Below are 24,369 nucleotides of genomic sequence, written 5' to 3'. Positions count from 1 at the left end.
TTCTCCACCCTCAGGGCTCCAAAGGGCTCTAATTTAGCCTTTTTCATGGCCCAATGGGAAGGAAGGCAGGGAGGCAGGAGGGCATAGAGGCAAGGGATGTTAGTCTTGGGAGAAGGTAAAGGGCAGCAAATCCAGCATAGATGACCATAGACCATAGATGACCAAGAGTTGGAGGTTCAAGGCATTTCTGGTTCTATCTTTGGGAGGATGGGGAGGGGGCAATCTTGGCAATGTGGCTATACTGGAGGTCCTAGAACTCTGTCTTTTTGGGTAGAGTACATAGCTAGACAATAGGAATTCTGAGTGTGAGGCAACAGGGACTCTAGAACAAGGGGCCCTGGCCAGACCCCATAGTAGCTGCACCTGGATAAGGTGAGATGAGATTCTGTTAGCTCTCCTTTAGGTATGGTTTAAGTGTTAGCAACATCCATAAGAACTTGGAATTATCTGGGAAAAGGCTTCTTCTAACCCTCTCCTCCAACTAAATGGCAAGAATATAAGGTTTCCCTGATGAGGAGATGGGAAGCTGGCTCAGGAATAGACCAATGGACTATTCCTTTCCTGGGGGCTATTAAATTTCAGTAAAGGCCCAGGGAGGGTGGGACTCATAATAGGGCAGTAGGGAAAGGGAAGGATAATGAGGATAATAAGCTGGGTCATCAAGGCCCAGGATTCTCTAGGCTAATTCCCTGGTTCCACCCAGAAGAACATCTAATTTCTCCCCCAGGAATCTCCACACCCTGCCTACTATTAATACTGTCAGGGGTTTAGGGAGCAAGTGAAGGTTGGTGGCAAGGAATGTAGTGGGCTTTCATCCTCCCTGCTAATCTGGCTGATCAGTGGCACCCAAGCTTCCTTTTCTCCGCCCATCCCCTGGAGGTGCCAGCGGAGGGACAAACAACATGAAGGTGACAGGACCAGGGAGCAATGAGAGACTTGCTCACTCAATTCTGTCCTGAGGCAGGGACTTGTGAGGCATGTCCAGGGCAGGGAATCATGCCGTACAGATCAGTTGTTCTGATCCCCAAACCTCAAACGAAAAATGTGTGTGTGTGGAGGAAAGGGAATCAGAGGAAGCCCTAGAGGTGCCAAGGAATAGAGGCAACTCCATTTAGCATGTCCAGGAAGTGAGGCAAATGGCCCTGACCACTGGGTAGAAATTCCAGAAATGAGTGATGCTGTTGGGAGGTTGAGAAGTGGAGGGGGGTGATCATTAATCCCCTCTGGACACCTTCTCCCACCAAGAGCATAGGCAGGTTGATGCTTCCCTTTGTCATCCATGAGTTGGAGTGGCTAGCTGGGCCGGGGGGCCAGCCGCCTTACTGAGCGGTCTCAGATTCCTGAGAGATGAGCTTCTCGGACATCTCTGTGATCTTGATCACCGGACCCCTGTTCTTCCTCTTTAAGAAGGATGTCATCGAGGAGCCTGATTTGGAGGCAACTGCAAGGGAAAGAAATATGGAAGGTGAATGGCTAGTATCTCACAGTTCTGTCTGAATCCATTCTTCCTCTCCAATCTACCTTCTGCATAACTGCCAAGTAGCTATGATTTTTAGTGAGATTTTTATATGTGATTTTAATGTGTTTTTTAATATATAATTTTTAATGTGAATTTATTTTTAAATTATATTCATATGTGATTTTTAATGTGCATTTTTAATATGTGATTTTTAAATCACACATCTGATTATGTTCCTCCCTTGCTCAAAAATTTTCCATGGCTGCCTATTGTCTCTAGGACAAAATCCAAAATCTTTAGCCTGACATTTAAGCTCCCCCACAAATCTGGCTCCCACCTATCTTTTCAGTCTTTCTCCTATTACTCCTCTTTATACACTTTCTGTTCCAGACACATTGACACATTAACTGTTATTTTCTGATAGCTGAGATGCCATCTCAGGCTGGTGCCATATCTGGAATGTGCTCTTTCCTCACCTCCACCTCACTCAGCTGCCACCTCCTGACTGCATTCTCCCCACCATTTGTTAGTTTTCTCTCCCTTTAGAAGTTACTTTGAATATACTCAGTATTTACCTCTCTGCGAACAGGATCTAGCCCTGCCAGCAGATTGTAAACTTTTTGAGGGTAAGGCTTATTTCCTTTTAATTTTGGCTTTCCCATGCCTCACTCAGTGCCTTGCATGTCACAGGTACTTAATACATGTTTGTTCAATTGGATCAAGCTGCTTTTAGAGCCCCCTAAAAAAAGAATCAGGCTCCCAACCCCTGTCCACCTCCCCCAAATACACACAAGATGAATAAACTTACCCGGTCTGGATCGGGACTGGACAGAACTGACAACTGCAGAGGAAGGAGAGTCCATCCTGGGGAGAGAGAACCAGGTCAGGTGGAGAAGGAGCTCCCCAGGTGACTCCAACAGAGGGAGGGACAAGAGCGGGACAGAGCCTATGGGCGATCCTCCTGCTACTGTGCTGGCTTAACTTGGGCAATCAACGTATCCCTTTTGGGGTTCACTTTTCTCCTTGAGGAAGCTTCCTGATTTCTAGTGGCCTGTCGCCTGATTTCATTTAAGCTTTGGATTACCAGACTCAGGGAAGGTGTTCTTCACATTTTTCTATTCTACAACATATGCTAGAAGGGTTTTTTTTGGTATTTTAAAAAATGAAATTCAGTGCACTGCGGTGGATAGAGCACTAGGCTGGAAGCGGGCATTCTGATTTATAGCCCAGGTTAACCACTAACTCTATCATCTTTGCCAAGTTGCATGATACTAATAAAAATAATAATCGAATATGTTTATAGAATATTTTTTGCTTATAAGCAGCTTTTGCATATATGATCTTTTTGTGTCTCATACCATGTGAGGTAGGAAGTGTATTATTTTCACTTTACAAACGAGGAAACTGAAGCTCGAAAGGTTACATGATGTGCCAAAGGGCACACAGAGCAAGTGCAAAAGGTCTCTTCATTTCAAGGCAAGTGTTCTTTCTGTTATAGCATGCGACCTCTCCTGTACCTCAGTTTCCCCATTGGTAAAATGGGAGGGGGGGTTAGATTGGATGACCTAACTTTATATCCTGTAATCCTCAATTCCCTCGCCTTCTCTCCCATCTTATCTGGTCTTGCTTCTAGCCTTATCTGGTCAGTTTCCTCCCATCACCTGCACTCTTCTCCTTCCACCAGCTTCCTGTAGGTGGCGATCTCGATGTCTAGGGCCAGCTTGACATTCATCAGCTCCTGGTAATCTCGCAGCTGGATGGCCATGTCCTTCTTGGCTTTCTGCAAGGCCTCCTCAAGCTGAGTCAGTTTGGCCCGGGCATCCCGGAAGGCCAACTCTCCCTCTTCCTCTGCTGCCTTAATATTCTCTTCCAAATGCAGACACTGAGACCAGGAAAATGGGGGGAAGGTGTCAGAGAGGGAGGGGCAAGGGGGAGGGACTATCCAGAAGGGTTGGACAAGATGGCCTCTATCATCCTTTCCAGATCTAAATTTCATGGTCCAAATGGAACTTGAACCCAGGTCTTCCAAGTCTAACTTCCATTAAGAAATGCTTGTTGATTGACTGTGCTGCCTTAATGGTCAAGGATATTAACCCTGTGACATGCCTGTCCCAGGAATATTTTAAAACCAGTCTTTTTTTTCCTCGGTGGTTTGTGCCTCTGATTGATGAACTCGTTTTGTTGGCTGAGAGACCTGGGAGAGAAAGTTTGGGTGTGCATGTGTCTCCCCACCTCCCCTCCCCCTGCCATGGGTTGGCCCCTTTGAGTCACTCACATGGCTCTTGAGAGAGAGGATTTGGGACCTTAGCTTTTGAATTTGAATGTTCAAGTCAGCAATCTCACTTCGGCTGCTTTGAAGGCTGTTCCCAAATTCAGCAGATCGAGCTGCACTCTCCTCCAGCTGAGAATTAAACAAGAGTAAATGGGAGACACGGTCCAATGTGGGAAGACTTCTCTGTGGCTGTTTCCTCTTTTTCCCCCATCTCATCCTTCTCCTTTCTCTCCCTACTGACTTTCCTCTCCCCTCTTTTCCTTAGGCTCTCCCACAGCTTCCCTACTATTCTCTGCCATTTTTCTTTTCTTGTTTTTTATTTTCTTTTTCTCCCACCCTCATGCCTTTCTTTCTCTTCTCTTATCATTTCCTCCCACTACTCTCTTCACCCCTCCAGTCTCTAATCTCCTCCCTCTCTTCTATCCCTCACCTGCTCATGAGGGTCTTCAATTCAGGAAGAGGAGGGGGAGATATGAATGTAAATCCCCATGACAGGAGGGAGAATGAACTGAATAGAGTGCCTGGCTAAGCAATCTGAGCAACTGAGGAAAAGGAGGTGACTTTTACCTGGGGGAGGGGTGTTAGTGGTATCAGGGAAGTCATGGAAGTGTCTGTACCTGAGTTAAGCCTTAACATAAGGCAACTAGTTCAAAAAATAGGGGACAGTACACTCCAGGTATGTGGGATGGTCTAAGTAAAAGTATGGGGATAGAAAAGGGAAGGCTAGGAATGGAAGATGTTGAAAGAGCCAGTAGGCTGACGTGGGGCACGCATGATGAGCAGGATGAGGTAAGACTGGATATGTATGGTAGAGCCATGTTGTGGAAAGTCTAGAATGCCCCAAGGGCCAGGAGTTTATAGTTTTTTCACTAGGGAAATGGGAGCAACTGAAGAGGTTTGAGCAGAGGTGACATGTTGGAGAAGTAAAGACTAGAAGTAGGATGAATCAGAGGACTTGGGTTCAAATCCCACCTCTGAACCTATTACCTGTGTGTCTTTGGATAAGTCATTTGATATTTTAAATATTAAAGAAATATTTTAAAACAACCCTTTTTTCTTGGGTGGCTCAGTCCGTGTGTATTTGGGTAAGTCATTTAACTTTCTGTGTGTCTTGGATAAGACATTTAACTTCCCTTGGCCCCTTCATTTGAAGGTGTTCCAATGCCAGATCTAGGCTCTTATGATTCTATAAGACTAGTTATGAGTTATAATAGTCCAGGGGAAAGCCACTGAGGGCCTGATCGGGGGGCTGCAGCAGAAGGGAAGGGAAGGGGACAGAGAAGAGATATGGCAGGGGTAGAATGTATGAGCTTCAGAAACTGATGGGATGTTGAGGGCCAAGTCAAAGTTGTTTACCATGTTTTAAGATGAAGTGATAGGAAAGATAAGGGGAGGGGCTGGTGAGGGTGTGTGTTAAGATGATGAGTCACTTTTGGCCATGTTGAATAGGAGAGACCAGTAAAGATAGACACATAGCTGGCAGTTCTATGCCTTAGTTTCCTAGTTAGACCATAAACTCCTGGAGAGCAGGGACCATGGTGCTTGCTCCCTCTTTTTTGCATCCCCTACAACTGCCATATAGCAGAAGCTAAATCAGCACTTGATGTATTGATTTGTTTCCTCTCTAAAGTGTCCCCAAAGAAAACCACAGTCTATCAGGACTGGAAGGAACTTGAGAGTTCATTCAGTTCAATTCATTTCTTTTGCACAAGGAACTGTAGCCCAGAGAGAAGAAATTACTTGTCTGAGGTCAAAGAGTGAGTTGGTGGCAATGCCAATTGGATTTTGATCTAGTGCTCTCTCCTCTGGGCTAGACTACCTCTTTCTCTCCAGAACTTCCTTTATGTATTTTATTTCTCTCCCACTTCGCAAACTTGCCTTACATTCAGCCCAGGTTTTTCATAAACATTTGACATCAGTTATATTCCTAAGCTCACCTTCCCCACCCCCAACACGTACTGGCATGTAGCCCCCCTCCCCACTCCTAGGCTGGGACAGCTTCCTGGAGTCAGCCCCTAGCTTCTCCCTCCCACCCATATGGGACACTGTCCATGGTCAGCGATTCCCCACTGGTATAGTCTCCCCTTTCCCACCATCTTGTTTGCCCTTACTCTGCTTCTGGAATATGCTTCAGCCTCCTCCAGACTTTTGGCAGCAATGGCATCATATTGGGCCTTCACCTCCTCCACAATGCCACTGAGGTCGATGTGGCAGCGACTGTCCATTCCTACAGTCACTGATATGTCCTTCACCTGAGCCATCAGGTCCTGGAGTTCCTGGGAGGAAGGAAGGAGAGAGAGAACAGGATTGAACAGAGAGGAAAGATGCAAGAGATTCCATTTGGGGTGCCCGTCCCCAAGTTCTCTCAGCTCCTCCATTTTTACAATAGGGAAGATGGTGTCCCAGCATGTCCACCTCCATGAAAAGAGAAAGTATCTGTGGTGTTTTGAAAAAATAACACAAAATACTAGAAAGGAAATGGAGGACCTGAATTCAAAGCCTAGTTCTGTATGACCTTGGGAAAGTCACTTTGCATTTCTGGGTCTCATTTTCCTTCTCTACAAAATGTGGGGTTTGAACTAGAAGGTCTCTAAGGTCCTTTCTAGCTAGGAATCCTATGATTAATCTTTCTCTCTGTTCAGCTTCCTCACCTAAGTGCTCCTTCCTTGGTACTTCTCCTTCTCTCATACCTCTTGCCCCTAAGACTTCCGCCCTGTATTCCTAGCCCAGTCTGTACTCTTCCTCCGCTAGAGATCCTTCTCAGATCACTTCTAATTCCACTTTTCTACTTTCTCCCCATTGCCTCAGCACTGAAGCCTGGTGCTCTGCTCACTTGTTTCTCATTCTGTCTTTGTATTTGGTCCATCCTCTGTGAATACTTCATGTCCTACTTCACCCATAATGGTGGTATCTCCATGAGAGCAGACACTGTATCTCCTCTTTCCTCAGATCTCAATTAAGGATGGATCCCAGTTAAGGATGAGTTAAAGAACAACCATTTATTATGGACCTACTGTGTACAGAGTTCTGAATTAGATGGTGGGCAGGGATGTAAAATCTATACAATACATGTTCCCTCAGCTCATGGAAATTAGAGTTGCCTAGAGGTGTATGACACATTTTTGTTGTTCAGTCATGTCCCACTCTTCTTGACCCCATAGACACCAATGATACGTGATTGCATTAAAGAAGTGCAAATACAAATCTGAGTGATTTCAGAGTGGGGCAAAGGTCATAATGGCTATCTGGGGGGAAATCAGGGAAGACTTCATGCAGAAAGAGGTATTTGAATTGGACTTGGGAGAGTAGGTGGGAATTCATCAGGCAGAAGTGGGGTGGTATAGGTAAGTTGCATTCCAGGCATAGAGAATAACATGGGCAAAAGCACAGACGTTGGAAAACACAGAGGAGAGTGAAGAGTCCAGTTGAACGAGAGAATAATTTATGTGGTTGGGAATAATATGAATAAAGGCTGGGAAGGCGCCAGACATGGAGAGCCTGGAAGAGACAAACTCCATATCTAACAGGCGACATTCAGAGACCAAGAGTTTGAGTAACTGGAGTTGCCTCCCTCCATAGACTGGCTGGAGGGCCTAGTATGGCTCAGGCTCAGAAGTAAACTCTCTATTTTCTTTCAGGGTATATTCAGGATAGTAGCTTCTAATTTCTTCATTTCTTGAATTAGAACTCAGCACCAGGGTGGGACAACATCTCTCAGGCTCAAATCTGATTTTTATCAGGCCTACATTATGTTTGATACTTATGGGTGATGATGGGATCATGGGATAATTATAGGTGATCATTTCTCTCTGAGGTTATACATGGAGAATATCGGAAGGGATGGTCTTTTATGTTCTTCCAGTTCTCAATTCTATAATTTGGTGACTCTTCTGAAGAGTCTTAGAGCTCATGAACTCATACTGATGGAAGGGTGATTGGAGGGGCTGTCCAGGTCTTCAAACAATTAGCTCTTTTAAACATCCCAACTGATTGCAAATCCTTTGAGGGAAGCAGTTAATTCCTTTTTATTTTTGCTTTTCCCAATCCTAGCATAGTGCTTTATAGATAGGGATAGGATAGGGACTTTTCACTGGTGGGAAGAACTTCAGGCTAAGAAAACTCTGTATACTGAAACAGGTCAGCACTTTCTCTGTAACTCATAGTTGCCCAGAGGTTGCCAGAGTGGTTAAGAAACATGCCTGGGATCACATAGCCAATATGTGTCAGAGGAGAGACTTGAACTCAGGTCTTCAGAGTTTTGAGGCTGACTCTCTGGAAGCTAGGTGGCTCAGTGTGAATACATTTGGATTCACTCAAAGGGTCACACTTGAGGACCTGGAGGGCCACATGTGGCCTTGAGGCTACAGGTTCCCCACCTCTGGGGACTCACCTGCTGGACAGGTGGATGGCCAAGGAATTGCTATACCCACTCAGTCCCCATTATTCCAGCATCCTCCTAGCCTCTCATCCTTTCCCTGCTCTTCCTCCACTTCTCTTCCTGGTGAAAACCAGGATAAAGAATCCTAGACTCAGAATAATACAGCTACAAGGGACCTAAGAGATGCTTCTCTTTGTATCTGCTCATTTTACAAATGAGGAAACTGAGTTCTAGAGAGGATGTTGACCTGTTTAAAGTCACCCAGAAGTAGATCTTATAAGAAGAGCTGGAAAGAAACCTTGGAACTCATCTAGCACCATCCCTTATTTTTATAGATGAAGCTTAAGTGATTTGCTCGAAGTCACACATATAGTTAACAGAGATGGGAGTCATACCAGCGTCCTCTGCCCCAGACCCAGCGTTCTGTCCACATATTACATTGATGAGTGTAATGAAGAGGGATAGTTGGTTTTTTGTTTGTTTTTAGTAGGACATCAGTTTCCTTCTTTCCATGCTCATGGGGCTGCCAGAGAGCCCTGTTTCCCTTACCTGCTCATATACAGTTTTCATCAACTCCACAAAACTCTGTAGTCCTTGGAGTTTGGCCTCCAGCTCCGTCCTTCGAAGACACTCAGCATCCAGATCCTGGTGGGGAGGGAGTGATCAGAAGAGGATGTAGGTGGGGTATGCTGGGACTGAGCTGAACTGGGGAAGGAGGGGTACTGGGGCAAAGGTGGGGCAGATGTTAGGGTTGCCCCTTAACTCTGGCTGGGAAGGAGAGATCCTAGGAAATTAAGGGAAGGGTGAGGAGGGCACAATCTAAAAGGACTCCGGGAAAAAGGAGTGGGACAAGAACAGCACCCTATATATCTGTTCCACCTATCTCTCTCTCTCTTTGCCTACTCGTATATCTACCTATTTGCTTCTCTATTCTGGGATAAACACTGGTGCATTTGAAAAAGGTGTTTAAAAAAAAAACTGGGTGAACCCAGTGGAAACCAGAAAGCAGGGTTAGGAAAAATCAAGTCATGGGCCTGGGGGGTAGTTTTCAATCTGGGCTCCATAGACCCCTTGAGATTTCAGAGGGTCCATGAAAAAAATTGCATCTTTGTTTTTACTAACATCTGTTTTAAATTTACCAGTTCCTCCAGTTATGAAAGTAGGCAGCAGACATTATTCTGAGAAAGGATTCATAGGCTTCACCAGATTGATAGTGGGGCTTATGATGCACAAAACATTAAGAGCTCCTGGACTAAGGGAGCTGGATTCTGTCCCAAGGCCAGGCAGGCTGGGAGATAGGAAGGGGTGGGGGAAGTAGGGAGGGGAGGAGTACCTTCTTCAGCTGGACAAAGGTGAACTCCATGTCTGTCCGCTTGGTAATCTCTTCTTCATATCTGAGAGGGACAGAAACAAAAACAGGCTCAGCTCTCCTACTCTGGCTAAAAATATGGGATGCAGAAACCTCTTTCCCAAGGGATCACTGGAGATAAAATAGATAATTTTGATTATACAAAACTGAAATGTTTTTACACAAAGTCAATGCAGTTAAAATTAGGAGGGAAACAGTTAATGGGTGAAAAATCTTTGCAGCAAACTTCTCTGGTAAAAGTCTTATATGTAAGCTTTGCAGGGGACTGATTCAACTCTATAGGCACAAGAGCCATTCCCTAACAGATAAATGGCTAAAGAATAGGAACAGGCAGTTCCAATGCAAGCTATTGACAACCAAATTTTTAAAATGCTCTAAATAGCCCCAAATAAGAGAAATATGAATTAAACACCTCTCAGGTTATACCTCACAACCATCAGAGTGGCAAGAATAACAAAAAGGGAAAATGACAATTGTTGGTGGGGAGGTGGAAGGATAGGCATACTGAATTGTTGGTAGAACTGTGAATTGATCCAACTGTTTGGAAAGCAATTTGGAATACTACACCCAAAAGTCGCTACTTAACAATGGCATTTCTAGGCATATATCCCCCAAAGATCACATAAAATAGGAAAGGACCCAAGTATACAAATACATCTATAGCTTGCTACAATGTTTTTGCCATAGCAAAGAACTAGAAGCTGAGGAGACACCCATCGATTGGGAAATAGTTGAACAAAATATGGTATACGAATGTAGGGGTGGGAATTGGGACCAGATTTTGATTTCATTGGTATAGAGAACTCTTAGGTAAGAAATTCCCTTTATCAATGCAGGTCAGTGCCTTCTCCACAACTTTTAGTCTTAGAGGGAAAAGGGAACATACATTTAATAATTGCCCTTTAGGTGCCAGGCACTGTGTTAAGTGCTTTACAAATATCTCTTCTGATTCTCATAACAACTCTGAGAGGTAGATTCTGTTATGATCCTCATTTTATTGTTGAGGAAATCAAGATAGAGGTTAAGTGACTTGCCCAAGGTCACATAGCTACTAAATGTCAGGACAGATTTGAATTCAGATCTTCCTGACCCAATTCAGGGCATTGGCTGATGCCAAATTCTCAATTAGCTGAGCATGACCCTGGCATTGTTGAATATGTCAATAAACTTGAGCCAGAGTGCCCAGGTGGGCAAATCCCACATCAATTTCAGAACTTTTTGGGGGGGTAGGAGATACCCTTCTCCTTTAGAGATCAAGAAGGAACATTAGCCAAAAATAATTTTTGCTAGTGATGGAAGCTTTTACCTATAATTTTTAATGGCCTGCAACACTATACTTTTAAATGTGTTTAATTAATGCCTTTCGTTTTAACATAGTCATTTCTGGATGTTACCCTCCCTGTCACTCACCCAGAACTGCATACCTCCCATGTTAAAAATGCTTAAGTATAAGGCACTTTTATGGTGATCTCACCTGACAAGGTATGTAAGGTTCTACCTCTCCACTAAGGAAGAGGGAGATGTGTTTCATTATTTTGCCTTTTTCATTCACTCAGAATTTAACACTAACAAATCTTGTTATTTCTGGGCTCTTCCCTTCTTTTGTATCTGGGGTGGGGGCAGCGTGTGTGGTGGGGTGTGGGTAAGGACGGGAGGAAGAGGCTCGCTTAGTCTTCTGGATGAATATATGGTAAGGAGGAGAGGGCGGAGGCCTGCGAAGGATTGAGAGTCAAGCAACTTCAGGGATCAAGAAGGATGAGGACAATTCAGTCAGGATTACAGGTTCTTTAGAAGTGTCTTGGGGTATAACCTAACTCTGACCTGGGGAGGCAGACCCCAATTGGCAAGGCCAGACCTGAACCCTACACCTCAGAACTTCCCACACTGGTGGGAGGAGAAAAGGCGGGGTGGGGTGGAGGTGGGGATTCCACTTTCATGTGTTTGAAAAACTGTCAGGAACTCTGAGCTTGAGAGATGGAGGAGGATGGAGCAGGACCACCGGACCCCCATTCCCAGATCTACCTAACCTATCACATCACTGAGGGCACTGCCTTGATGCCCCCATCTTCAACTTTCCTTTCTTCCTATATATCTCTCCCATTGTCCAGGTTCACTTGGGTTCCCCATTTGTGAAATGGAAAAAGGTAGAATCATATTCCATATTTCCACAATAGGTTAAGAAAGAGTGAATGACCCTAGCAATCAGGGTTACTTTCTTGCCCTTATCCCCACTCCCACCCCCATGCCATGACTCCCCCTAACTCTCCAGCTTGGATTCTCTGGGAAGCTGGTAAGTCACTCCCATCATCCAAATTCTGTCATTAAACTTCCTCAGACTTTTCTCTCCCTGGGACTCCCTGATCCTCTTCTTGCTGCAGCCCTGCTTCTTCTGGGAAGTCTTTCCTCATTTTACACTCAACCTGATTTTCAATCTCTTTTCACCATCTGTCTTTTAAGTGTCCTTGCCTAGAGGTCTCGCCGTCTTATCCCCTCTTCCTCTTCCATGACTCTGGCTTCACTTTGCCCTAGCTGAGCTAACCTGTTCCCAGCACCCTGTTTATACCTCAGCCTCTCTTCACACAGACTGCTCATATCCTCTTCCCTCCTTCCAGTGGATCACTTCTCAGCTCTCTTCCTCCTCTCCTTGCTCCAACCCTGTCCCTATCTCTCTCCTTCCCAAGCCTGCACATATTGCATAAGAATAATATTTCTTTAAGGTTTGCAAAGTGTTTCCCATGCAACAACCCTGTGAAATCAATAATGTATGATTACTCTCATTTTGTAGGTGGGGAAATTGAGCCTAATAGAAGTGAGCGACTTGTCCAAGCTTACACAGCTCGGGAGAAGTAGTCTGGACTTGAACCCGTATCCCATGACTCAAAATCTAGGGCTCTCTGTACCATCCTGCTCTTTCTTCTGGTCTCTTCTCCAGGAAGGCTTCCCTCATTGATTCCATTGACGAGCTTTCCTCCATCTTCCCAGCCCTGATGTCTTTACCCCCTGGTCACTCCATGTTTGTGTCTTAGTTTACATATTCCATTTAGAGTGGGAGTTCCTTAAGGGCAGAAATAGAGTCTCCTCTAGAAGGAGGGAATTCTAGTCCTTCAGTCTCCAAGGCTAATTCTTTAGGAGTTAGAGACTAACCTTTGTCTTAGACTTTGTTTATTGTTGTTCAATCATATCAGATTCTTCGTGACCCCATTTGTGGTTTTCTTGGCAAAGATACCAGAGTGGTTTGCCATTTCCTTCTCCAGCTCATTTGACAGAAGAGGAAACTGAGACAAGCAGGGTTAAGTGACTTGCCCAGGGTCACACAGCTAGCAAGTGTCTGAGACCAGATTTGAACTCGGGAAGCTGAGTTTTCCTGACTCTAGCTCCATATTCTATCCACTGTGCCACCTAGCTGCCTGCTTTGTTACTAGATTTAATTGCTGCTAGAAGTACCTAGGGCTGGGCAGCAGGAGAGATCTCCTAATACACCAGACACAGAAATGGGAGAAATGGGTAGCCTCTTTCCTTGGGGAGGCCTTCTTGAAGGCAGGGGATTAGATAGATTGATCTCTGAAGTCTTGTCCTTAGACATTGCTGCTCTTCCTTAGTTTCCAAGAGTTCTTTGCTGGGCTTCTGGCTGGAATGGAGAGCTATCTGATGGATGGGGCTCAGGATGGGACAGGACTAGGCTCCTGAGTTCCCTTGGTTCCTCGCCATCCAACACTCCCTGCTCTTGTGTAACTGACTCCTCTTGGGAAAATGTTTGCTGTGGAGATTAAGATTGCTCATAAGCTGTTCTCCCTCCCACCTGCCCCTTGACAACCTGTGGCTGTTTCAGTTATGATCTCTGTACAACCCTGCAGAGATCTCTGGCATTTCCCTTCCTCTCCATTCTGGGCATTCTTCAGGTGCCCTGAAGATTAGAGCTATGTGTACACTGGGATCTTGTAGCTTCAGAGTTGCCTGAGAGGTGGGTGCCTCCTCTTTTCTATGTTTTTTCTCCCTGGAATGCCTGAATCACCTTCTGGTGGTAATTATAGCCAGCCTTCCTTGCCATGCACCAGGTACTGCCCCGGACCTGTGTCACTAGCTGGCGTGGCTTCTCAGGCCCTAGGGGGAACCCAAGTGGGAGGACCTCCCCACAGCCTTGACCTCTGCCATCTGACAGCTGTCTGCAGAAGCATGCCTGAAAGAGAGAAACCAGGTCTACAGGAAATCAGGCTGCTGGTCAGAGAAAAAGAAATCTCTGTGGCTGTTCGTCTTGTATCCTGGGTTCCCCTACGAGATGCTGTGGGGGACAGAGCCCTGAACTGGGATTCAGGAGACCTGGGTTCTATTCCTAACTCTTCCACTAATTTACCTGTATGACTATGGACAAGTCTCTTAGCTGATGGGCCTCAGTTCCCCATGAAATGAGGGGGTTACAGCATCTTTTCAGTAACTGTCTCCCACGTCTGGATGCTTTCCTTCACCTTCAGCTTTTGTCTGTGTAGGCCCTTCAATTTTCAGTTCAAATCCTATCTTCTTCAAGAGGGCTTTCCTGGTCCCTACCCTCTTTCCCCCACCCCTTCCTTCTAAGACTACCTTCCATTTACACTGTATATATCACGTATAGAAACAGGTAGGTGGTGCAGTGGGTGGAGCACCAGGCCTGGAGTCAGGAAGACCAGAGTTTAAATCTGGCCTCAGACACTTACTAGCTCTGTGACCTTGGGCAAGTCACTTGACCCCATTTGCTTCAGTTTCCTCATCTGTAAAACAAGCTGGAGAAAAAAACGGCAATTCACTCTGGTATCTTTGCTAAGAAAACCCCAAAGGGGGTCACAAAGCATCAGACTCAACTGAAGATGACTGAACAGCAGCAGCAAACACATACACACCAACGTGAACTGTGAGGCCAGGAGCTGTCTTCGGCCTTTCTTGGTATTCTCAGCACCTACACAGGGCTTAGTAAATGTCTGCTGACTGGCTCGATGATTTCTAAGGTCTCTTCTATCTCTCACAGCCTCTGGCACCATTGGCCTCTAGGTCTGAGTGGGAAAACTCTGTAAGCACTCAGCTTGGGGATGAGGAGAGGTAGGAAATAGTGGAGGCCAGGACGGGAAGGCTCTGTCAACATGTGAGTGGGGTCAATGTAAACGTAGTACCCAAACTGCAATTTGTGGGGCTGTATGATCTGGGGATTATAATGAATGGCAGGGTATTGTGGGCTTTCTCTCCTCCCTTAACCACAAATACTACAGACTGTTGGGATCAGAGGTGCACCAACATATTCTACAGCTAATTGTGAGAAAGTGGGGAGACGCAGCTCAGACCAGTAGGGTCAGGCCTGGGGATCACTGGGGCCATGGCAAGAAGGTGGGGTGGGGGTGTCAGAGGGAATCTCTGCCTGGATGTGAAAATTCCTGGATTGTGGCCATGCCAGTCACACCTTCTTCTCCTACTCATGGGTACGTGCCTCCTGAAAGACTGAGGATCTCAGAATAGTATGTCCCTGACACTTTAAACTTTCAGATTTTCATCTGGTCCCCCACCTGACCTTCATCATTACCCCACTGCTGGACTGTCATCCTATCTAATGCTTTATTTTCATGAGGTCTTTTCATATCACAAGATCATAACATCATAGTGGTCATCTAGAACGGGGCAGCTAGGTAGCACCATAGTGCACAGAGCCCTGGGTCTGGAGTCAGGAAGACTCATCTTTCTGAGTTCAAATCTGGCCTCAGACTCCTACTAGTTATGTGACCCTGGGCAAGTCACTTACCCCCGTTTGCCTCAGTTTCCTCCTCTGTCAAATGAGCTGGAGAAGGAAATGGAAAACCACTTCAGTATCTTTGCCCAAGAAAGCCCCAAATGGGGTCACGGATAGTCAGACACGACTGAAAACTGACTGAAAAACAATGTCTAGGACACCCTCCCCCACCCTCTCCCATTTCACAGATGAGGAATGTGAGGCTCAGAGATCTGGTCCTCTTCTTGCCTGACTTCTAGTAGTCTTACCCCAATTTCCTTTGAGTTTCCTGCCCAATTCCTTTTTTTTGTTCTAGTGGCAGGGACATGCTACTCTGAGAGCCACAGGTCCTCCTTCCCAGTTCCCAGTTCCAACAGGAGGAGGCTTCAGGCTCAGCTGAGAGGTCATCTGGGAGGGATCTAGTGCTTTAGAGCTGGGAGGGACCTTTGTTTCTGTTGTCCTTCAGTCATTTCCGTCCTATCTGACTCTCTGTGATCCCATTTGGGGTTGTCTCAGCAAAGATTCTGGAGTGGTTTGCCATTTCCTCTTCTCCAGCTCATTTTACAGATTAAGAAACTGAGGCAGAGTTAAGTGAATTGCCCAGGGTCACACAGCTGATAAGTGTCTGAACTTAGGTCCTTCTGACTCCAGGGCAGGTGCTTTACCCACTGAGCTGCCCGGAAGGGACCTTGGTGATAATTTAGTTCCACCCCTTCACTATCTAGAGGAAGAAACAGGCCCACGGTGGTGAAGTGATTTACCTGAGGTCTTGTAGAATTCTGCACCTCCTCTCCTCCTGATCTTCCCTTCCTGGTTCCTCTCTAGCCCTCCTCTGGAAGTCTAGACCTTTACACTAAGGCTGAGTTGTAGGGTAGCATCTGACTGGGAGGCAAAGGCTTGGCCTGGAGAGACTCTCCAGGAATCTGAGATGCCCCACAGTTCTCTAATGGAATAAAGGCAGTATTAGACACGGCCAATGTGGAAATTTGTTTGGTTTGACTTTACATGTTGGATCCAAGGGTTTTGTTTTTCTTTCTTTTTTCTCTGTGGAGAGAGGAGGGCAGTGAGAACGGAGGGGGGAGGGAGGAAAAAATAAATGTTTGATAATTAAAAATAAAATTTAATTTAAAAACAAGCTGTAAATTTCAGTAGAAATCAGGCAAGGGGTGGGCCTGAGAGAAGTCAGGCAGAGTCATAGGTTGGTCCTCCTGGAGACGGAACATCTCTGCTGTCTGCCCTCTTTCCCCTTATTGAGGATTTCCCCCAGGACTGTGTCTGTGAGGAAGGGGGAGACTGGGCACAGAGTCAAGGTCATTGAACTCTTTAGGGAAGAGAAGGGGAGAGGGTCATGAGTAATACAGAGCAGACCAGGGGCAAACACTGAAGGAGGGGTTATGTAATGTCTGCAGAAACTGCTGGAAGTGGGTGCCCCTTGTGGGCAGGGTCTCTCCTGTCTGCCCAGCTGGCTGCCCACTAGACCACATACTGAGTCGGCTTAGAACTGTGTGGAAATGACCCAGAAGGCGATGGGACCTGGGCATGTGGGGAGGCAGGCTTGATTTTTGGCTCCTTCTCCAAGTGAAAGGGAAGCAATTGTTCTCAAGTCCTAACCTCCCCAGGGTGGCCCCAGCAGGTTGCAGAAAAAGCCCATGACTAGGAATCAGGAATCCCAGCTTGACTTTCAGCTCCTCTGTACAAATAAGCTTGGGAAAATGGCTTCCCTTCTTTGGGCCTCATCTGGAAAATGAGGTTCCTTCCAGTTCCGATATTGTACAATTCTGTGTTCCATGGATGCTGCCCCTTCCTGGATTTAAAGCCCAACTTGGGTGACCCTGTCTCCTTGCCCCTTCCTTCCCCCACCTCTGTCCAGCTCCACAAAATATCTTTAATTCAATTTGCTGCCTTGCTGCCTTGTTCCATCCCCCACCCCTAATACTCCCTCCCCCCTCCCCAACCAGTTTGCTTGTGAAGCATAAGGGCTGATCTCAACAGTTTTATGTAGCCAAGGATTAGCCCCTCCCTGTTCTTTCTGTCTTGGGACCTAGCCCAAAGTCACCTAGGCACCCCCTCCAACACACAGAGCAACGTGGGGGGTCTGGGAGACACAAAACATTCCCTACTCCTACCTTCCTCAACCTGAGCTCTTCTCTCTGGGCAGCCCTGGTACTTCTCTCTCATCCCATTGTCTGTCCACCCCTTTCTTCTTATTCTCTTTTCCTGGCTACTAATGGACCCCAGCTTGGAAGAACCTTTCTTGGACCTTGAGTGCTCTGCGGGATGTTAGATAAAGCTAGGCAAGAAACCATAGACCGCATGCCTGGGAATGAGTAGAATTTGGTAATGAATCTAATGGAGATATGTGGCAGACCAAATAGAATTCAGTCATCTAATTTTTTTAGATTGAGAAGGGACCTTACAAATCTTATCTGGTAGAAAACCTAATGGAAATGAGGCAGCAGGCCTATGAGAAATCAGGCAGAAAACTGAATGAAAATCAGGGAGAGGCTAAATGAAAATTCGCAGCTGAATAGAAACTAGGCCAGAGGCCTAATAGAATTCAGATAAAGACCTCATGGAATTTAGGTGGAGACTTAAAGAGAAATCCCACAGTGAGTTGTGGAACTAGGCGACAAGCCTAGGAGAAATGGAATCTCCCTGGTCTTTCCTGTGGGGCCTCTCTGTATGGATTTCCATTCAACTCTGTGTCTGGGGGTAGTTGGTAGGAACTCTGGAGGTGGTGAGGTCAGATGTTGGGTAGGACATTAGGACTAGTGAGTCAGGGAGGCTGTAGGGTGAGAGTGTTGACAATGCTGGGCAACTGCGTAGGATCATAGAGTCTTAGGCCATCAAATGTTAGGATTTGAGGACGTGAAGGAAGTATCTTATAGAGAAACAGAGAAGGCCACTCAGACTTCTAGACTTCCCAGGATTGTACCATTTTGCCACTGAGAGGTCTTTCTTGAATCTCTTGTTCTCTTTCCTGGCAACAGTCAACTCTTATTATAAAGACTAGTTTATGAAGGGCTTGGACCAGCATCAGAGCGGAGAGAGAGGCTGGTGCCCTTGGAAGGGTTATTGGCTGCCGCCATTTTGTTCCACATATTAATTGCTTGGCCTTCCTTATCGGGGTAATAAGAAGAGCTTCTGAGGGAAGCTGGGGTCCAGGGTAGGATGCTTGGGGGCCCTGAGTGGAGGCAGACTAGACAGGGACCCAAGCTGCTCCAACCTCCATAGGAGGTAGACAAATATCGCCTCTCTTTCAGGTCTCCCTGTCCTCAGTCACCCCAGCCTAGGTCACAGGGCAGACACTTACTTGAGCTTGTATTCATCCACCTTCCCCATCATCTGCATCAGGTTGGCTTCAAGCTGACTTCGCTCCTGGCTCACTGTCTTCAGTTCCTGCTGCAGGCGATTCAGGTACTCTTCATACATGTGGCTGAAGTCAACTGAGGTGGATTCTTGCTCCTGCAGGAAGCTCCATCGGGTTTGCAGCAGTTGGTTCCGCTGCTCCAGGGACTGCACCTAGAAGAATTAGGGAATAGGTGGTGAGTGGTTAGGAGTCTGGGGCTGGGCTGCTTGGTGGGGTTTCGGGAGCTCTGGGTCCAAGGGGAGGAGAAAAGAGGTCCGAGTCCAGAGGATTTGAGACATGCGCCAGATCATACATTCATACATTCACTGAGACCTAAGATCTGAACTCAGGTCCCCTGGTTCCAAATCTAGGTGTCTTTCCATTGTACCACCCTCTGCCTATATCTCTTAGTTCAATTTGATAAGCACATTGGGACCTGAGAGGTTCTATTGTCTAAGTCCCACCTGGATATCTCTGAAAAGCCCATCCACTTTTCCCCCAGGGATACCCCACCCCTCCTTGCTTTGCGGGGCAGTCTTGGCTTTTTGGCTGGCTCTCAGGAAGTTTTCCCTTACATCCTGCTGAAATCTGCTGTTGCAACTGCTACTTGGTTTTGCTCTCTGGGGCCAAGCAGAATTTATTTCACATGGTAGCCTTTCAGATATTTGAGGATGGCAATTATGTTCCCCCTCCAAATCTTCTTTCTTTCACTTTCAACATCCCCAGTTTCCTCCATCGATCCTCTTATGGGAGGGTCTCCCCACCTCTCCCTTAGCTTTGGTGTCCAGACAAATCTGAACAGACCACTGCAAACATGGCTCCATCAGGACAGAGGACATGAAATGGCACTGTCAATGCTTTTCTTGTTTCCTGGGTACTTTCGTTGCCCTAGAAGCTCTTGGCCTAAGCTTGCACATCCCTTTCTTTGCTCTGGAGACAGAGATATGATTTTCAAGGGAAAACTCTACTAGTAGTAAAAGCAAAATAGGAGAAAATGCAAGTCTTGCAGAATTGGTGAGTTACAGAGCATAGGAATCTCATCCCAAGGCAGCCCTATTTCAGGTGTTGCTAAGGTTCCTTAGGCTGCATTCCATCTAACTCATCTCTCCCCCTAGGGAGTTAGGTAGCCCAGTAGAGAGCCTGGTCCTGGCATCTAGAAGACCTGAGTTCGAATTTGACCTCAGACACTTACTAGCTGTGTCCTTGGGCAAGGCACTTAACCTCTGTTTGTCTGTTTCCTTAACTATAAAGTAGGAGTGATAATAGCACCCATCCCCCAGGGTTGTTATGAGGATCAAATGAGATAACATTTGTAAAGTGTCTGGTATACAGTACTCACTTAATAAATGCTTGTTCCCTTCCTTTCCTTCCTTCCTCCCACCTGGTTTCATACTTTCCTTCCTCTGAAGTGTATCTGGCCTCCTGGCCTGTCTTTGTGCTTGTATCCCCAGGGACTAACACAGTTGCTGGACATAGGATAGGTGCTTAATGAATATTTGCTGATCGATCGGTAAATCTTAGAGTTTGGTGGAAATGTGGTTCACTATTATGGTTCAAGTTCAAAGCTGAAGCCCTTTTAGGCCTGTCTCCCCAAGTTCTAGGCTCTGTGGTTGGAAGTCAAGCCCTCACCTCATTATTCTGTAAACTGAACAAGACTCCACACCCCCTGCTCCCCCGTAACCATTTGAACAAGTGCCTCTCTTCTCACCCTCCAAAGAAGTTCCCTTTCCCTTATGATCGGGGACAGAAACCGCCATATGCCTGTATTACTAGAGAATGCCTATGTATTATGTATGTATTGCCAACCCCATCCTGGGACAGTGTGTGGTGCCCAGCTGTCACTGCGTGACAACTATGCACTGTGGGAGGTTCCTGGAGGAGCACTACTCATGACACAGTGTCATGGGCACTAGAAGTCAGGGATCAGAGATCTAGAACTCAGAGGGACTTTGGAGGCCAGCTAGTTCAACCCCCTTCATTTTACCAAGAAGGAAAGTGAAATTCAGGGAGGTTAAGTCACTTGCCTAAGGTCACAGCTAGTAAGCATCAGAGGGCAGATTAGAACCCATGTGCCATGCTGCCTTCTCTGAGTTGGCAGTTAGAACCAGAAATGTGGCAAAGATTCCTGGAAATATGAAAAGAGTTGGGATGGGATCATTTAGGCTGGCTGACTGACAATTCAAGATCTCTGTCATTCTCCATGGACAGAATGCCATAGGAGAAGGGTTGGACTGTGTCCATCTAAGCTTATGTCTGGATAGACAGGGTGGGCAGTGAGGGGTGATGGCCAGCATGCTACCATTGCAAGAGAATCTCATCTTTAGCAGAGAAGCTTTGAGATAGCATCTCATCTCCCCAGGCCTATTGTTGTTCTTGGTAGTGGGGTTCCCTGTGATTTGGTGCTAACTTCCCTGGCCTTGGACCATTGTTATAAACTCCCTTTTCTGCCTCTGCCATAGCCCCTTGAATTCCAGTTCCTATACTGTATGAGCATGAAAGAGAGAGGGATAGATTGCAGTCATGAGGCACCACTGATGGGGGCTTCTAGGATTAGTGACAATGGATTTGCCATGGTGTGGCTAGTTGCTGCTAGGGGTGTGGTATGGGGGTAGAATTGGGGTAGAATGGAGGTGACTGGTTTTCAGACTTGTGTAGGGACAAGTTTATTTTCCTTTTCCCCTTCCCTCTTCCTTCCCTTCCCTTGCCTTCTCTTCCCTTCCCTTGTCTTCCTTAGGCTGGGTCTCCAAGTGTAGTGGCCAATGATGGGCTCAAACCCAGTGCTAATTGGTATGGAAGCTTTTATCCCAGTTGGCTCACTCCTCAGATAGGCTGGTGATCCTTCCCGCTTCTCCATATTAGTACCAGAAGTAGTATGAACATTGTGTAGACTTTAGCCTAACTGTAGCTCAGAACTCCCAACTCAAGGGATCTACCAAGCTTTAGCAAAGATTACCCATAACAGTGGACTAGGGATGACCTCTCAGCCTTCTGTAGTCTGGACCCCCAATTTCCTCTTCTTTAAAATTGATTGATAATACTGGAAAGTACCTTAGAGATAATGGAGCCTTTTACAGAGTCTCAGAGAGAAGTGACTTGTTGAAATTCACAAAGTTGATAAGTTTCAGGGGCAGGACCCAAATCTAGGTTTTCTAATATCAAATCTAGTTCCTTTGCTGCTATCTTATGTTGCTCCAAAAAAGGGGTTTTGTAATAAACTTTAAAGGCTATATGGGAAGGCAAGGTAGCCCCTGGATTCAAGCCCTACCTCTGACAATCCTGGGGCTGTGTGACCCTGGTCAAATTACTTAACCTCTCTGTGCCCCAGCCTCTGTGCTGACCTGCATTAGTAGGGGGAGTTCAGCCCTAGGAGCTCTCTACATCAATGATATCACAAGACTGCCTTTAAAAAAAAAGAGTACATAAATGTGGGCTATTATTATTCGGTTGCTGTTGAACTCTCCCTTGACCTGGTTAGTATCCTGTTTACTATCTTGGAGGTGGACCACACCCTTTCCCTAGGAGGGTTCCTTCCTTTGGCTCCTGCTGGCTGATGGCTCCTCCCGTTCAGCCAGGCCAGCCTCACGTCCTCTTGGAGTTGGATATTGGACAGCCTGTGCCAGTTTGCAAGACTGGCTAATGCGAGATCTTAGGGAAAGATTCTCTGGGCCAGAGCTCAGCACTTGGTATTTCTGGGATTGTCTGCAAGCTTTTTTCTTTTATCTACCCTTTCTCTAATATTAAACTCACTTAAGCCCCACTTCTGGTTGTATTTGTAAATGGAAAAGGAAGCATCCAGTGGTGATAGCAGGGGACAGAGGAATACAGAGGGGAAGGTATGCCATGCCCTGAATGTTAGGGGGTGCTAGCTGGCATGTTTGAGGTTCCAGAGAAGGAAAAACAGTTTCTAAGAGGGATTCAGTATTTGACTTGTTCCTCTTTCCTGACTGGAGACAGCTACCAGTGTTTCTACACATATGTCTATACAGGGTTTCTACTATATGTCTACACGACGATATCTCAACAAGTACAGATTTGGAAGTAAATGTAGCATCGTGGAAGGAGCTCAGAGTTTAGGGTCAGTTTGACTCTTGGTTTTGTCACTACCTACTTCTGTGACCTTGGATGATTCAGGTCATTTCTCTTGGCCTCATCGCAAAACGAGGGGATTCAAATAGACAGACTAAGGTCCTTTCCAGCTCCAGATCTGTGATTCTAAGAGTAGATTCTTACAGAGCAGATTCTGACAGGGGTGGCATCAGTCAGGGGAAGCTTTCCTGGGGAAGTATGTGGTAGAAGAGGCTGTGAAGAGAGGGGGCCACAGATGGGCATATCAAATTGCCCATCATATCAAATGAGGTGCTCATCTGGAGAGGTGTGTGGATCAGGGATGAGGGGGAGGCTGAGTTGGGAAATCATTGGGCAAGGCTGGGAAGCTATGGGCTCCCATGATGTGGAAACCTTTGGTTTTGGGGTAACCCTGGCTGGAGGGGAATCATCTTGCAAGACTACTTGAGGATGGCTCAGTCCTGGGCTCCTCCAGGGTAGTGAGGCAAGATTGTAGTCACTAGAGATCGATGGTGAGGGTTGCTGGGGACTGGGGACAGTGGGCCTGCACCGATGCAGCTAAGACCATGCTCTAGGACTCAGTGCTGCTGGTGGGATGGGGATTTGCTTGAAGACTTTCTTTTAGACAGGGGTTGTTCCTGTACCTTCCACATCTGGAGTGTCTGTATGTGCTAAAGGTCTGGAGAAGGAGATGGCTGTTCCTCCTTGGGTCTCTTTAAGATGCTGGCTTGTATGCATCCTAAGCACCTACCATTTTCTATGTTGTACCATAGCTCTTTGTGTTTATATTTATCTTCTCTTCTAGACAGGGTGAAATCACGGACCATTTTTAAATCATCTTTGCATTTTAGGAATATGCTGCCCTCCAAGCAGGGCTGACACTTATTAGCTGTGAGACCAAATGCAAGCCACTTATTTTCTCTGAGTCTGTTTTCTCATCTGTAAAATGGGGATTATAAACATGAGACCAACTCACAGGGTCATTGTCGGACTCAAATGAAAATAACATATGTATGGCACTCTGCAAAGTGTAAAGTTTAAAGTCCCTCAGGTTTGTAGCCTGGGTGTCATCCTCCACTCCTCACTATTTCTTACCCCACTTGCCCTCACTTACAGCCAATCTGGTGCCAAGGCCTGCCGATTTCACCTTTCCCTCCTCTAACCCTGGCACCCCTCTGGGGCAAACCCTCATCACTCCACTCCTTGATTACTGCCATAGCTTGCTGGAGGGTCTGTCTGGCATAAGACTCTCACCCACTATTTAGTCACCAAAGTGATTTTTCCTAAAGCTCAGGTCTGACCGTATCATCCCCTTATTTGATAAGCTTCAGTGGCCCCCCATCAACCCCACCCCTCCCGTGTCAGATATGAAGTCCCCTATTTGATGTTCAAAGCCCTTCATAACTTTGTCCCCTCCTACCTTTCTAGTCCTTTTCACCTTACTCCAGTGACACTGTCCTTGCTGCTGTTTCAAGACCCTAGATGCTCCATCTCTCGGCTCTGGCTCTTTCCCATGCTTAGAATGCTCTCCCTCCTCATCTTTGTCTATTGGATTCCTTTGTTTTTTAAGAGGACATCACATAAGTTCCAACTAAAATCCCATCTTCTACAGGAAGCATTTCCCAGCTTCTCTTGGTTCTAACACCTTCTTTCTCAATTATTTCCCACGTATGCTTGCTTGTTCATCTTTATTCTCTTATTGTCTCCCCCATTAGATTGTAAGCTCCTGGAGGACAGGGACCTTTTTAAGTG

At 46.3% G+C, this 24,369-nt stretch overlaps 1 protein-coding gene across 1 annotated transcript in view; it reads right to left on the bottom strand.

Annotated features, from left to right (window-relative positions):
* Nucleotides 1–1,319: 1,319 nt before the first annotated feature.
* Nucleotides 1,320–24,369, bottom strand: part of KRT80 (keratin 80) — a 30,592-nt gene continuing 7,542 nt past the window's right edge. Inside the window, exons 2-9 of the mRNA XM_036762042.1 lie at nucleotides 18,517–18,725; nucleotides 9,443–9,503; nucleotides 8,659–8,754; nucleotides 5,843–6,007; nucleotides 3,735–3,860; nucleotides 3,121–3,341; nucleotides 2,268–2,323; nucleotides 1,320–1,441 (exon numbers count right to left, since the gene is read on the bottom strand). Of these exons, the coding sequence (XP_036617937.1) occupies nucleotides 1,320–1,441; nucleotides 2,268–2,323; nucleotides 3,121–3,341; nucleotides 3,735–3,860; nucleotides 5,843–6,007; nucleotides 8,659–8,754; nucleotides 9,443–9,503; nucleotides 18,517–18,725 (1,056 nt within the window). The remainder of the gene's footprint in view (nucleotides 1,442–2,267; nucleotides 2,324–3,120; nucleotides 3,342–3,734; nucleotides 3,861–5,842; nucleotides 6,008–8,658; nucleotides 8,755–9,442; nucleotides 9,504–18,516; nucleotides 18,726–24,369) is intronic.

Source organism: Trichosurus vulpecula, chromosome 5 (genome assembly GCF_011100635.1).
Source record: "Trichosurus vulpecula isolate mTriVul1 chromosome 5, mTriVul1.pri, whole genome shotgun sequence".
NCBI lineage: Eukaryota > Metazoa > Chordata > Mammalia > Diprotodontia > Phalangeridae > Trichosurus > Trichosurus vulpecula.
The sequence above is the reverse complement of the archived record's forward strand: the minus strand, read 5'-3'. Positions and strand labels throughout refer to the sequence as shown.